We start from the raw sequence: 14834 nt of genomic DNA on the forward strand, positions 1-14834 counted from the left end.
CTGGGGCTTGGGGTCAGGATGAAGGAAATGAGCAACAGGGGCCTGGACGTTGGCCTCCCTTCCCCCACGAGGCTCGGAGGGCCTTGAGGGAGCAGATGCAGGCGCTCGGTCTCTCCCATTGGCCCAGGTGCAGGCCTCTGTCAGGGCCAAATACCACGGCCCGACAGCCCATCACCCACCCACCAGCGGGAAGGCCACCTAGGATCTCCGAGCCTCGGGACCGCATGGGGCTAGATGGAGTTCTTCCGAGGTGTCCTTGTGATTTAACAAAGAGTTAGCTGGCCCAGTAGGCAGAGCTTGGGAGAGGGCGGCCCAGGTGGCCCCTGGCCCAGGAAACGAGGGGTTCGGGCAGGGAGAAGGTGCATCGGGGGCCTGGGGCTCCCGTGCTTGCGGCCCCTTCTCTCCTGCAGCCGAGCTGCATCCCCGGGCATCAGGCGGGAGCTACGCTTTCTCTCTCCCATGAGGTGTGGCCCTCAGTGAGGTGCGATCATGGGCTACACTGGTGAGTTCTGTGTTCCCCATCCTGACGTCTGGGCTGGACTGGCCCTGTCCGCCCCAAGCTGCAGGCGGCCAGGGTCACACGGCCTCCTCTCACCTACACGGTGAGGGACTGGCCAGCCGTGTCTGTGGTTGGCACCTCTCATGGACACCCCCGTCCCTCTGTCCGTTGTGTCCATGGGCTTGTGGGCCGTCTCCGGTGTGGCCGACAAGAATGCACTGCTCCGAGCGGCCCAGTGTGGGTCCTTGGTCCCTATAACTCCTTTCGGGGAGGGGGATTGGGGTTCCTGGCTAAGGTGACTGTGGGTCTCCCAATGTGGCTGCACGCTATCCACGCCTGTGCTCGGCCTGGTCTGTGGCTGTGGGCCGGCGTCCTTACATGTGGCCGTGGCAGTTCTCTGTCCTGTTGCTGTCTTCTTACTGATCTGCGGGCTGTCCTTGTAGAATCCGGACATGCCTGGCAGGCCGCGTGGATGACAGCTGTCTTGGCGCCCTGGGGCGACTTCTCCACTCTGGATGGAGCTATGTGAGGACAGGAGACCACTTAGACACTTTCTCTTTCAGGAAGAGTGCCTTCGAGGCCACGAGGGGACGCCACAGCCACCATTTTTAGTGTAAATCTGTCTCGAGGAGCTTGACATTAGGCTGTACTCCCACAAGCTCGGGGCCTCCCTGACGGTGTCACCTCACACGCAGGCCCAGCCCAGTGTGGGGGCCCCGTGGCGTGTCCTGCGAGCCTGCCAGGGGCTCCATGACAGCCTGAGGGGTGAAGCCTGGCCAGCCCTGTCAGCAGAAAGATCCTGAGTGGACGTCAGTCATATGCACTGGAACCTGGGAGTCACATGTGAGGCCTTCGGAGGGACCATGTCTGGGAACGGCCTGCATGTAGTCCCTGGGGGTGGGAGGACAATGAGGCATTTGGGCCTGAAGGGAGGTTAGGGGCACCAAGGCCCAAAGCTGGACGCTCCTGTCCCCACTGTGCCCATTTGCAGGAAGTCCAGGGGAACGGGCCCTCCTGGCTTGCGCCTGGCTCCTTGACAGCCTCTGGAGAAGGGTGGGGCCTGCCATGCCCACACAGGAGCCACGGGGCTGGGGCCGGGGCTGGGAGTGTGGGTGGAGGAGCCCGGGGAACAGGGCCTGGGTGGACAAGGGATGTCCTGGCAAGAAGTCCTGTTGCCTGACAGTTTCTGGGGCTCCTCACCACCACCAGTGACCCCAGCTCCTGCGGGAGGGGCTGAGGCCAGGGCACTGGCCCACGTGGGCCCCAGGACACTCATCGTGGTGAGATGGGCAGGAATGGATGCAGGGGTCACGCTGAGGCTCCGTGGCTTCAGACATTTCTGAAGGGGTTTGAGATACCTGCCGCACCGAGTGGATGGCCCTCAGGGGTCTGGGCAGTGCCATGTGGGTGTGGGGGACAGAAGGGTCCCTGCCGGTGCATGGTCCTGGCCTAGGGGTGAGGGTGCCATGTGTCCAGGCCCCGGGAGGGGCTTGGGGAGAAGGTGGCAGCCACCATCAGGAGCCAGCATCTCGGTTCGGTTGCAGACATGCTTTCAGACCCCACCTGCGTGGCAACGGGTTCTCAAATTTCCACCAAGATTTATTTGAAAAGAAGTGACCTGTGGACCCAGAACAGGGTGTGAGGGCAAAGCAGTGTTCTGGCGTCTCAAGCTCCAAAGAAAGGGGAAAGGAAGCATTTCTTCTGTAATCAGTGTCCTGACAGGTGGGAACAGGGGCACTGGATTCCCACCAGCTCCCTGGTGGGAGAAGAGAAGAGAACTGTGGGCGTGGTACGCAAGTCCCCCGCCAGCCACCAGCCACCGTGGGGTCCCCGGGGGGTTTGGCTGAAGTGGACTCCGTCCCTGCTAGAGCATTAAAAGCCCTATTTAGTACTCAAGTCCTGTATGCTTTCTAACTTCCAGTCTCTTAACGTTACTTGCTTATCTCAGAAAACAAAGCCCAGCCAGGTCTCCCAGGAGCTCTGGAGGTGGGATCCCACCTTCCCAGCTTCCGATTCCAGGCTCCAGGCCCTCCTTCAGCACTGCCTCGGCCGGATGTGCCCCACAGTCCCCCACAGGACGTCCTGAGCTGCGGACAGCTGCCAGGGGGCACTGGAGGTCATGCAGAGGACGGTGTTTTTAAGATATGGCCATGTCCCTTCAAAACCAGGAGGTATTACAGGAGCCATAAAATTTCCTTATTTTGAAAGATTTCCAACCCACAGAAAGTGTAAGACTAGCGTGAAAGCAGTCACACAGCCCCAACAACGATCCCATGGTCCCATAGCGTCCTTTACAGCCGTTCTTGCTTCTGTGTCCTCAGGTGACAATGACGTGTTGGAGGAGTCAGGCCATTGTTTGCAGAACCCCAGAACCGGTTCAGTGCTCAGGGCAGAGAGCCCGCCCCACCCTGCTCAGAGCGGGACTTGTGTCCCCAGGGCAGGCTGCAGGGCTTCTGAGCCCGGAAGCCACCCAGAGGCCAGTGGTCACAGGGTATGCGCCTGGGGCTGAGGGCTCCAGCAGAGAGCCCGGGGGGGGGGGGGGGGGCNGGGGGGGGGGGGGGGGGGGGGCGCCTGGTCTGGCCTGCTGCCCTCCACTGTGCCCTGCGGGGGGCCAGTCCGCTGCCACCCCCACTGCGGCAGCCCCCTTCCTGAGCCCAGGCAGGAGGGGAGGGGCAGACTTGGGCCTTGGGTGGACCCCTCAGAGAAAGTTCTCCCCGCCCTGCCAGCCAGCAGAGTCCAGTTGCCACAGAGCCCTGAAAGGCTCCTGAAGGGACCTCTCCTCTCTCAGACTTCTGTCCCCTGCTGTCCTCACACTGCCCCCTGGCAGGGATGGCTCACCACACTGTTTGCTCTGCAAAAGGAACTTCGGCTTTAAGTAAAGGGGCCTCCCTCCCCTCCGCCTCCCTCTTGAGCTGCTCAGGTTCCTTCTGTCGCCCCTCTTTCCTCCTGCTTCCTCCTCCTCCTCCCCTCCTACCTTCTCCACCCTCCACATCCCCCCTCTCCCTTCTCCTTGCCCTCCTGCCCTCTCGCCCTCCAGGTGGGCTTGGCTCTCAGTCCAGTAGTGTTGTGGGGGGTCTTCTCCCTTTGTGGCAGGAGCTGGCCTTTTCCTCAGGACTGGCCCCGGGTCCACAGGGGTGGGCACCCAGGTGGGTGCCAGGCTCTTCCAGCCTAAAGGTGCCCACTTCCTGGGAGAGCTGGTCTTTGTTTGCCAGGGCTGGTCTCTGCCCTGGACCCGGGGCAGTCGGCACCCCGTCCCTCACACATCCTCCCTGGTGGCTCCTGGACAGCACGCTGCCAGCCCGGAAAGACGAGCCGAACTCTCGGGCCGGGAAAGTTGGAGGGTCAGCCATAGCCTCTGAAAACGAAGGGAGAAGAGAGTCACCCCCAGCCCCTGTGAATGGCCCTTTACCTCTGGACCTCAGTTCCTCATCTGTAGAGTGAAGGTGTGGACCCCACTGGTGAGCTCCTGGGATCACTTGTGGTCAGACACCATTTGGTCTGGAGGGAGGCTGGCAGCCCTCTTGCTCCAGAGCTCCCCGCGTGCCGGGGGCCACAGCTTTGGTGACCAGTGCTGGGCGCAGGGGCTTGGTCAAGGCCGTGCAAGCCTCCGTTTCCACACTCCTACCCTCGGCACCACACACACTCTGCAGTTTTGCTGAGCGATGCCCAGACTCTTTCCACGAAGGCGGCCCTTCCCTGAGAAGGAAGGGAAACCCTTCTCTACTTGGCGGGGTGGGGGGGGGTGGCCTTCTCTCCACCTTTCTTGCTGCTGCTCCAGGAAGGCAGCTCCACCATCTGACTCCGTATCTCTCTGTGGAAGCTGGGGTGTGAGCGTACACTAGAGCAATCCTGGGCGGCCAGCTGGCCCTGGCTGGCCCAGGCCACCTGGGGAAGTTGGTGCTGGTGCAGGGTGGGGCCGGGAGCCTGGGGCAGAGGGCTGGAACCCGGGCCACCTGACTGACTTCTTTGGTCTTTAATTGGGAATGGACTTTCTGAGTTTGGTTTTATATTGTTTGTTGTTAATATGAAAAAAGTGCAGAGAAAATGCATACTTTCGTAATGCCAAGACCAGAGAGAACCGCATGTTTCAGGGGTGCTCGGCCCCTCCTGGTGATCCTGAGTGCGTGGTGAGCTTGCTCGCCCTCCTGTGATTCTGCTTTCCGGCGGTGAAACAGGACCTCCTTTGGGCTCAGTGCACCTAGACGCCATCAGTACTTGGATGCCACAACTTATTTTCACTTTGATGGGCATCTTGTTGTTGCCTCCTTTTCACGTGTCCTTTGTTCAGGAGAGCGCCAGGTCCTGGAAGATGCAGGCCAGTGGCATCCTGGGGGGTACCTGGCTGGGATCCGGAGCTCCCCCTCGCCTGCTCTTCCTTCCCTTCCCTGGCTGCCCCAGCCGGGCCCAGACGAAGGAAAGGGAGGACTCCTCGGCACAGAGGCTGGGAAGCAATCCCTTGAGCGGAGGGGAAAGGCCTGGGGTCCTCTGTAGGCCTGGACGTGTCTCAGACCCTTGGTAACTTGTCTGGGTTATGTCCCTTGAGGACGGAGCCCCCCAGCAGCCCCGACAGCCTCTCCCACAGTGGTCTCCGCTCCCCACCCCCTGCCCCTGCTGAGCATGGCTCCCTCTGGTTGGAAACACCTGCAATGGGGGCGCCTGAGCCAGGCAGGGATGGAGAGGGGAGACCAGATCCCCACTTGGTCTGGTGGATGGGGGGGGGTATTGCTCTGTCCTCGAGGGCTCCACACTGCGTGTGCGGTGACCCTGCCGGCGGGGACCCTGCGGGCGGGGGCCAGCTGGGGGCACAGTGGCGGGGAGGATAGGACGGGCAAGGGCCTGCTCCGGGCGGGGTGATGCAGGGGGAGGGGGCACCCTGGAGGCGCGGGCGGTCGGGGAGGGGACCTCTGCGGAAGGCGCCCCGCCCCGTCCCGCTCCGCCCCGCCGCGCGCAAAACTTTTCCGGAGGCCAAGGGGACAGCAGGTGAGGTCACGTGGCCAAGGGGCGGGGCGAGCCGAGCCGGGGGCGGAGCGCGCGGACCCCGCCCCTGCGCCCAAGTCCCGCGGCGCGTCGGCGGAGCGCGGGCCGGAGTGCCGGCGGGAGCCCAGACCTGAGCGCCATGCCCACCAACTTCACTGTGGTGCCGGTGGAGGCGAGGGCGGACGGCGGCCAGGACGAGGCGGCCGAGGCGGCCGAGGCGACCGAGGGGACCGAGGGGACCGAGGAGACCGAGGGGACCGAGGCGCCGGGCCCCCCCGAGGGCGAGCCCGACTGCCAGAGCCCGGGTGAGCGCGGCCGCACCTGCCCGCCGGACAAAGGCGGAGCCGGGCTGCGCGGGGCCCGGGGACGGCCGGGAGGAGGGGCGGCCCCGGAACCCAGGAGGGGTCTGGAGGAGGAGGACGCAGGGACGTTGCCCCGAGGAAGGCTGCTTTCCACCCCCTCTCCCCTACCGCTTCCCTCGGGGGTCCCCCCAACGGTCCCTCTCCCTCCCCACCACGTCTACCTCCCAGGACACCCCTCTTAGCCCCCGGCACCCGTCCTGCCTGCAGAGCCCCCTCACCAGGCTTATCGCGGGGACGCAGGGCTCCCAGGGGTGGGGGCTGAGCTTTGCTGCTCCCTGCCTGGCCCACCCCCCCAGGACACTAGAAGCACCTTCTTTCTCGCACTCGGGGTGGGACGCCCAGGGTAGTTATGGAAACGGGGAGGGGCCTCCCCCCTCCGTGAGAACGTCCAGGCCCCCTAGGTCCCGGGCGAGACCCGCTAGGGCCGCCGGAGCGCCTTCCTGCTTCCTTCCTGTTGCCTTTGCTCTGCTCTTGCGCGCTGGGGCAAAGGGCCTCCGGTCGGATAAGCCCGGCCCAGAGCCCAGCACTGTGGGCCTCCTGACTGCCCACAAACCCGCGCTTTTGTGGGGTCATCCGCAGGAAGGTCGACTGGCCCGGGGGTCTGGGGAAGGGGCTGCCCCATCGCAGCAGAGCTGCGGTGTGGCGGAGGGGTCCTCTGGACCCTCTTTGTTTCTGGGCTCAGGAGGTGTCTAGTGCTTTCACTTTCTCTCGGGGGCATCCCCCAGGCCTGCTCCCTCTGTTCTCCAGGCTCCAAACCCCAGGTTCCCCCCGGGTGATGAGTGGGTCGCCCCCAGTAGCTGTCCTCTAGAATTGGGGTCCTCTGAGAACAGTCCACAGCCCTGGCTCTCACTCCACTGTCTTTGGGCAGAGGCTCCGTGCTCCCGGTGGCCCAGACCCCAGGGTAAGGCCAGGCACCTTCTAGCAGCACCCACCATCAGGTGCACCCCCTCCTTAGGTGTCCCTTCCCCCCCGTGGGGTGAGGCCCCTGTCCAGCTTTCCTTTGTGTGTCCTAGGGCCTGGGACAGGTGGTGGCCGCTGCCTGGCTTGAGGGCTCCCAAGCAGGTGGCAGGTGAAGGCAGTCTGTGCGCGCAGCCTCTCCCTGGTTGTGAGGTCTGGCATCGTCCTCCTGGGTGAGCCGTGTCCCAGCGGCCACCAGCAGTGCCTCACGTTTCCAGAGGATTCTCTGCAGCCCTGCCTGCATGTCCCACTGCCCATCCGCTGGCCCCTTCTTGGGCGGACTGTGGTCCTTTCTTTCCAGAGTTGGAGTGTGTCTTGTTTTGAAGCTGGGGTAATTTTCTTCCTGTTCGTTTCCTTGTCCCTCCGTTTAGAAGCTCTGCGTGGTGCTGTTGGGCCCATGGGCTCAGAGCCAGGCCCTGCGGCTGCCAGGAGGGCTGGGCGTAGTGCCCATCTGGGCTGGGGGGGGGGCCGGGGTCCTGAGCCCCCGCCCGCCCTCACTGACTGCTGCCCACCCTCTCAGCTTTCGTCTCCTTCCCTTCCTGCCAAGGGCCCGCCTGGAATCTCGTTGCCTCGCGGGATCTCTGACTCCGGAGCGCGGGCAGATGTGGTCGTGGGCTTCGCGCCCACCTTCTCGCAGAGCCTGCCTCGGAGCTGCGCTTGTGATCCTGAGCTGAGCCTGCACAGAAGTCTCTGGGTCTTTCACGTTTTGTGCTCTACACTCTTCCTTTTCCCTGGGAAAGAGGGTAGTGTCCCGTGCGTGTCCCTGCACTTGTCTTTTGGGGACTCTGCTATGGCGGGCTTCGATGTTCCACATAAGGTCCCCAGTGCCGTTGGTGCTCAGAGGTGCCATCTGACTGGCACCGCTTCACCAGCGTGACAAGGGGGCCGGGGAGGCAGCTGCACTCTGCTTGTCAGGGAGGATCCTTTGTGAGCTGGGAAGGCCAGGCCTGAGCCCCTCCTGAAGGCCCACTGTGCAGGTCGAGTGCAGGGTGCACACCCCAAGGTCCCAGCAGTGGCCACGTCTGGCCCTGTCCCAGGGAAGTTCCTGGCTTTCTGGGTGGGTCTTCTGGTGGGGAGGCAAGGCTGGGGAGACCCTCCTGAGGTGTTTCTGGAAGCCCCAGGCTGTCTGGGGAGAGAAGGCCTATAGGTTGAGGGCCCGGGGTGTGTGGAGAGTGACTGCAGGCTGGGACGAGCGACCCTGTCCTCAGCAGGCCCACCTGGCCTGGCAGGGTCTGCCCTGCCTTGGTGAGGGCTAGTGAACTGTGACCCAGAGCTGGAAGGAGCCTGAATGCCCCCTGGGCTGCTGCTCCACACACCCCAGGCAGACGCAGGGTCATCAAGTGCACCCTGAAGCCAGGTCCTGTCTTCTGGCCGTGGGAGGTCCCCACAGTTTCAAGCCGTCAGTGAGGAGGCTGGAGGAAGCAAAGCAGTGACCCTAGCTGCCCTGCTGCGATGCCCCCCGGCTCTGCCCCTCTGACAGGCCTGTGGCTGGTGCTTTAGGGCCGGGGGACCAGGCCCTTCTCCCAGGTGGTGCTTTGTAGAGGCCGGGGCAGAGGGAGGTCAGCACAGGAAGTGGAGGCCAGCATTAGCATCAGCTTCCGCCTCGGACCCTCCCCACCCTCTGCTCCTGAGGTGGGGGTGTGTTCTGGAATGACAGGTTTGTCTTGCCTGGGGTCCTGTGCCTTGTTGAGGACATTTGTCCTGCATTTTCCTGTGATTAGAGATTGCAAGTGGGAAGACAGATTCTGTGTCCGCCTGTGTTGTCTTTCTTGGTGAAAATATCTGAGGGGAGGTGGCGAGGAGTGGGATGCTTTCCTAAGTTTCAAGTGTGGGGTTTTTACCGACTTCAGGGAACCCATGTGACTGTTGGGCCTGGGTGGAGCCCCTCCTGGGCCTTGAGGGGGGACGGAGGTCCTGGAGCAGGCTGGTGTGCGTATGAGGCATGGCCACAGGCTGTGGGCCCCCACGGAGGTTCGGGGGCTCAGCCCCTGGAAGGTTGACTGGATCGGTTGCCCTGTGTTCCCGTCCGTGGCTGAGACTCTCCAGCCTCCTTGTCCCGTTGGTGGCTTCCACTCTGTGGCTCAGCTCCTGTTGGGCACCCAGGGGTTTCTTCCCCACCCTGTCCTTTCAGAGGCACTGATCCAGACGGCTTTGGGGAGCGTTGCCCGTGTTCTGCCAGGCATGTGGCAGGCTGGCCGTCGGGCAGTGGGCTGCGCTCTGAGTCTGTGACCCCAGACTTCAAGCAACGTTTCTGTTGGTGTGTGGCTGCTGATGGGTTGGGCAGGGGTTCTGCGAACAGCGCGGTCAGGGAGTGAGGACAGCATGGCTTCCAGGTTTGGTTCTGCTGGGCGAGGATGCGGGGTTTCAGGAAGGAAGGGAGGTGTCATGCTGACACAGGGCGCCCGTCATGCCCGCTGTCCCGCTCCCAGAGCCTCCGATGCTGCAGCGAAGGCCTAACACCATGTCCCCAGGAGCAGCTGTCAGCAGTCCACATGTTTAGGGAGATGACGGGGTATTAGACCGTGGGTGGGGGGCAGAGGCTCCCACACGTGCGTTCTGTGTACCAGACTCCGTGTCCAGTGGCAGAGGGAAGCTCACCGGTAGACGGCGCGGCCGCATGCTTGCTCACAGTTCCTCTGTGCACCTGCTGGGTTCCCAGATGGCCTCAGGGGGCAGGCCCTCTTGAATAAGTCCCCCCGCCGAGCGCGTGTGTTTGTGCGTGTGCATGTGTGTGCGTGTTTACGTAAGTGCACACATGGGGGTCTTCGTCCGTCGATGGGGCACGTGTACATGTTTGCATATGTGCACACATGGGTCTGGATGTGGGCGTGTTTGCGTAGGCACATGTGTGGGTCTGCATGTTGCATATATGCATATATGTGGGTTTTGTGTATGGGACTCATGTGCATGCTTGTACACGTGTGCACACGTGGGTCTGTGGATGTGGGCGTGTTTGTGTAGGCACATGCGTGGGTCTTTGTGTATGGGACTCATGCATGCTTGTATGCGTGTGCGCACATGGGTGTGTGCGTGTGGGTGTGCATGTTTGTGTATGTGCACGTGTGTGGCCCTGTGTGTGTGCATGCACATGGAGGTGGGTACAGGGGCTTGGTGGTCACATGGTGTTGGGGTGTTGTTCTTTCCCTCAGCCTCCAGTGGACCCTGTCCCATGAAGTGGGTGGAGGTGCACCTGCGGGGGTGCCAGCCAGGCCATGGAAGCAGTGGTGAGACACGTTTGTGCCTCTGATCTGAGATCTGTTCCCATAACCAGTGCAAGGAGCCTTGCTACATAGATCCAGGTCTGTGGTGTTCTGGAAAGTTCCCCAGACCTTCTGAGTTTGAAGGTCTGTGTTGTGCTGGAATGGGTATCTGAGCTGTGGACGCCAGTGGTGGCGGTCAGTGCTTGGGGGAGGGGGAGTGTCCACCATGAGTCTGGGCACGAGGGACACCTGTGAGGGTCTGGCTCCCGTGGCAGCTGCCCAAAGGGGTGCACTCCTCTGGGGTCCACTGGGCGCTGGTTACGGCAGCTGCCCTTTGTTCTGTGAGACTGGAGGGTTCACCACGGCTGGTCCGTTACGGCCTTGGGTGCCTCAGTAAGCAGAACAGTCTGTGCTCTCCTTCTGAGGGCACAGAGGCTGCAGGGACAGGCACGTGATTTATGGTGCACTGGGGAAAATGGAGCACCACGAGGTGCTGGGTGTCAGCGTGGCCTCACAGGAGGGGACACTTAGGTACTGGGGATGGTGGTGCCAGCAGTGAGAGTGGCCAGGAGGCAGGGCTAGGCCCCTCCATGCAGAGACCATGGGCTTCTGGGCCTCTTCTGGTTTTGAGGTCCCTGGCTGTGTGGCTGTCCAGACTTGGACGGCATCTCTGAGCTGCAGCCTGCCCATGGGGATGGGGGTCCTGGAGGCTGGAACTGCCCCATCCTGGTGAACCCACCACCCACCAGTTACTGTTCGTAAGGTGGGCTGTGGCCGAGAGTGGGGAGCAGCCGACCCCACAGACTGGCTCTTCACTCTCTCAGCACTCTTCAGTGACATGGGCACTTGGGTCTGTGGCTGTCCTCACATGGTGTGCCGGACCAGCAGCCGTCAGACTGCCTGAAGGTGATGGGGACCAGCAGCCTGCCCCCCGGAATGCAGCCCCCTGGGTGAATGTGAAAAGCGGCAGTCTGTGGGGTGAGCCTGGCCCCAGACAGAGAGGCGTGATGAGTCAGGGTTTGCAGCCACGGGACAGTGAGATGGCCCAGGGGAATTTTGTGGAAGGGCCGGTGGGGGTGGGGCCTTACTGCCCAGCGCCGGGGGGGTGGTGGCTGGAGGAGCGTGGGTGTGTGGGGTGTGCAGCTCCCGGGCCCCTGGAGCCATGTGCTCAGCTGGGCTCTCATGCCTGTTAGCAGGGAGGAGTGGGCCCTAGGGCTGCTGTGCTGTGTGTCCTTGGACGCCCTCACCCACCTCTCTGTGCTGGGCAGATCTGTGGGGCCTGGTGGGCCTGTGGAACCATGTGTTGTTGCCAGTGCCTCAGTGGGGCTGGTGCGTTGTGGGTGTTCTGGACGCTGTCGTTAGGTGGGAGCACCCTCCTCACCCTTGCCGAGGGTCTAGGAGCCACGGGACATGGCCCACGCCTTCCCCTCCGTCGTTGAGGCTCCCGTGAATTTCAGAGTGTTTCACATAAATGGCCCGAAATGTGTCCTACTTAGAGGTGTGTGGCAGGCTTACTGTGTGTCTCTGGAGGGTGTGGACGGAGTTTGGGGTGTAGAGAGGGGTGCGGTGCCTGGTGTGAGCACAGAGCTGGTCAGGGCTGGGGCCGCACGGGAGCTGGGGAGGTGGCTGGTTCACGGGTCGTCTTCACTGCAGCTCAGTGTCCACGGGGTGGCCGGACTGGGTCCAGGGTTGCGGTGCCAGGTGGGACTATGCTGGTGACCGTCCTCCCCTCCCAGCCCACTGGAGCCCCCCTGTCAGGGTCACTGGCTGGATGGCTCCCAGGATGGCCCAGGCTCCTGCATCGGGACAGGTGACCTTGGGCCAGGGACACCTTCCCAGGGCTGCCGTCCTCGGGGGCTGCTCCTCACCAGGGCACCTGTCGGGCGCAGCAGCAGGGGCGGGCCTGGTGGGTGGGGAGGACTTGGGACTGTTCAGCCCGCATTCTGTTGCATGTGTGCTGCGGCCGTGTTGGGGCCTCCTGCTGTCCCCCACGTTGGGACATGAGTTCTCTGTCAGCCGCTGCGGATGTGCACCCAGAGGGCAAAGTTCGACGTTAGGTATTAACTACGCTCATGGGGCCAGGCGCTTTCCACCCCAGCTGGCTTCACTAGCCCGCGCTCCTTGGGTCGCATCCATTGGCGCTGGGGCCACAGCTGTGCTGGGCAGGGCAGGCGTCTCCACGTGGCTCTGGGAGTGCAAGCCCGCGCGGTTGGCGAGAGGAGGACCCCTCTGCTGTGGGGTGGGGGAGCCTTTGAGAAGAACCCGGTGGGGCCAGTCTCTAGGCCACAGGAGTTTGGGCTGGGGGCCGTCCAGGCTCTGTCAGGCGGTGAGCTGTGGGCGCCGCGGGGGATGGGGCTCCCTTCTGGCGGACCCTAGGGCGGTGTTGTCGGCCGAACACAGAGCACAGAGGGTTAATATCCTTCCCTCATGAGAAGGTGGGAAGTTCCCCCTTGAGAGTAGAGGTCTGGTCTGTGCAGATAAGCCTGGCAGCTTCAGCAGGACCAAGACCGGGGCCAGCAAAGTGAGGTCCCCCCGCCAGCTGTCCCTGTTTGCACCCCAGCTCTTGTGTCTGAGGCTGCTGCCATCATGTGGGTCCTCGAACCTCCTGCCAGTAGTCCCGGTGAGCAGGCCCCAGCCAGGTGGCCCCGGGGTCCTGGGGCGTGGACAGGGTGGGCAGGCCCAAGTGCGTGGACCCTGTGTCCTGGGTGGGACGGTGGTGGTCTGCAGGCCTGCGTCCCTGGTGGGAGGAGTAGGGATTAGTGCACAGCCTTGGCCTGGGTCTCTGGCAGGCTGCGGAGCCCTGGCGAGCCGTGGGCTTGTTTCCTTTCTGTTCTGGGTGTTTCTTTCTGAGGAACAATGGGGGAGGAGGTGGAGATGCTGTCCTGAGTCCTGTGGAGTCTGGGCTGGGTCGCCGAGGGGGGCGTCCTGGGGTGTGGCCCTTCCGCGGCCTGTGGCCCGCGTCTCCGTGGGGGGAGGAGAGCACGCGTCGCCTCGGCCTGTTTGCCACTTAGAGTTGCTTTCGATTCTGTGAAGCGGGAGCTGCTGTGGGCTGTGTGCGCAGCTGGAAGCTGAGCCTGTGTCCGTTGAGTGGCCGTGGCCTGGCGCCACCCGCGAGGTGGGGGCGGCCACGCGCTGGCGTGAGTGGGGACTTCTCCTGTGGGCAGCAGCCGTCCCGCTCCCCATCTGCACCAGCCTGTGCTCCCAGGGTGCCGCGGCGGGGGTGTGTGTGTGCCTGCTTGTGCCTCAGTTTCCCCATCCAGGAGCTGGCCTGCCCCAGAGGTGGCCATGACCTCTCCGCTCCATCTGGCTGCGGCGCCCGCGGGTCGGCTGGTTCCCAGGGAGGCTGGGCAGTCACTGGGGAGGGATCGAGTGGGGCCGAAATCGGAGGAGCTGCAGGTCAGTCTTGGGTTTCGTCCTCCCTCTGCTGCAGGGTCTCGGTCGCCGCCAGACGGGAGCCTGTGTGGGTAACAGGAGCCGCCCCAGGAGGCGGGGGAGGGCTCAGTGCCCCTGGCGGACTTCGCCACCTCCTCCTTGGGGCCCAGCTTGCCAACTGCGGGTCCTGACGTGGGAGAAGTCACACGAGAGGTCGTGGGAGAGGTCAGACCAGAATCAGCACAGGAGGGACTGATGGGGATTGGGGGTCCCCCGTTTCCCGTGCTGGGGGCACAGCCGTTGGGGGAGAGTCTGGTGAGGCCTTCAGAGCACGGGTCCCCAGAGATGCCCTGCGTGCACGTGTGCGAGGAAACGTGTGCGTGTGTATCTGCGTGCACACGTGTGCGTGTGTGCTATGTGAATGCACACACGTGTCTAGCCAGCCGGGCTCTCCAGGCGCTGTGTTTTTGCATTGCTGCCTCTCAGTAGCTGAGTCCGCTGAGATGTCCCCTCTGTTCTGGACCGAGTCAGATTTAAAGAGAACACGCCGCACGTGGGGTCTCTGCCTGGTCTTGGGGACCAGGGGCTCTCTGAGTGGTAGTAGTGAGTTGCTGTGGTGGCCTTGGTTTGTTGGAAGGTGGCTGTGTTCCTCCAGTGTCCATAACCTTCCCGACCCCTTCTCCCAGAGGTCCCCAAGGTGTTTCTCGAGGGAACCTACTTTCTGGAAGCGTGGGGCGAGTGGGAGATGGTGGGGAGCCTGGTGGGTGGGGTGTGATGGGACGCGCCTGGACGCGGCTGGGCTTGGAACCCAAGGCCATGCTGCCATCCGGCCACGAGGCTGCTTGTGGGGGTCGGCTGGAGTGGGGTCACACCTGGTGTCACAGGAGTGCTGGGTCAGGATGCTTTTGATGCTTTGCAAGTGAGGCTCTGTCCTTGAGGGGAGGCCTCTTGGAGCGGTAAGCAGGCCCAGCTGCCCTGTGGGCTGGACGCGCCCCCTCTGGGGTGCTGGGCTCCGTGAGATGCCATGCTCACGTGGACGTCACTCATGCGTGGACGGATCCCGGCGTTAGGGCACGTCATGCCTCCATCCTGCATCAGGGACCCCAGAACAGGGCAGAAGTGTGACATGGCCTTACGTAAAGCGCCTTGTGTTTGGTGAGCATGCTGGGTGTGGGGGCAAAGGAAACCAGGTTTAATGTGCTGACGTGAGACGGCCAGTGTGGAATTCGGGAAAGAGCGACTCTGGCGTCCGTCCCTTCCCTGTGACTCCAGTGATGGCCCCACAGGCCTGGGCGGGCGGCCTCAGTGGGCACTGAGGAGGCCTGGGACCTGCCAGTGCCGCATGGGCAGGAAGGGCGTCCACTTTCCCGTCCGCCTGAGGCCCTCTCTTCCTTGTGGGGCAGGGCACGCTCCTGAGGCGTCCTTCCTTCCACTTTCCCAAGACCCGGCCCGGGAAAGGCTAGTCCG

At 63.4% G+C, this 14834-nt stretch overlaps 2 protein-coding genes across 4 annotated transcripts in view; both read left to right on the forward strand.

Moving 5' to 3' along the window:
* The window catches only part of WWOX (WW domain containing oxidoreductase), a 1195262-nt gene that overhangs the window by 998211 nt on the left and 182217 nt on the right, over positions 1–14834 (forward strand). The window lies entirely within an intron of this gene.
* SLC12A7 (solute carrier family 12 member 7) overlaps positions 5538–14834 on the forward strand; it is a 43334-nt gene continuing 34037 nt past the window's right edge. Inside the window, exon 1 of one of the 2 annotated variants that reach the window (XM_034637794.1) lies at positions 5538–5781. In XM_034637794.1, the coding sequence (XP_034493685.1) occupies positions 5616–5781 (166 nt within the window). In that variant the 5' untranslated portion in view covers positions 5538–5615. The remainder of the gene's footprint in view (positions 5782–14834) is intronic. The other variant, XM_034637793.1, reaches the window with a different exon arrangement.

The sequence above is a fragment of the Ailuropoda melanoleuca genome, chromosome 12 (genome assembly GCF_002007445.2).
Source record: "Ailuropoda melanoleuca isolate Jingjing chromosome 12, ASM200744v2, whole genome shotgun sequence".
NCBI classification, from domain to species: Eukaryota; Metazoa; Chordata; class Mammalia; order Carnivora; family Ursidae; genus Ailuropoda; species Ailuropoda melanoleuca.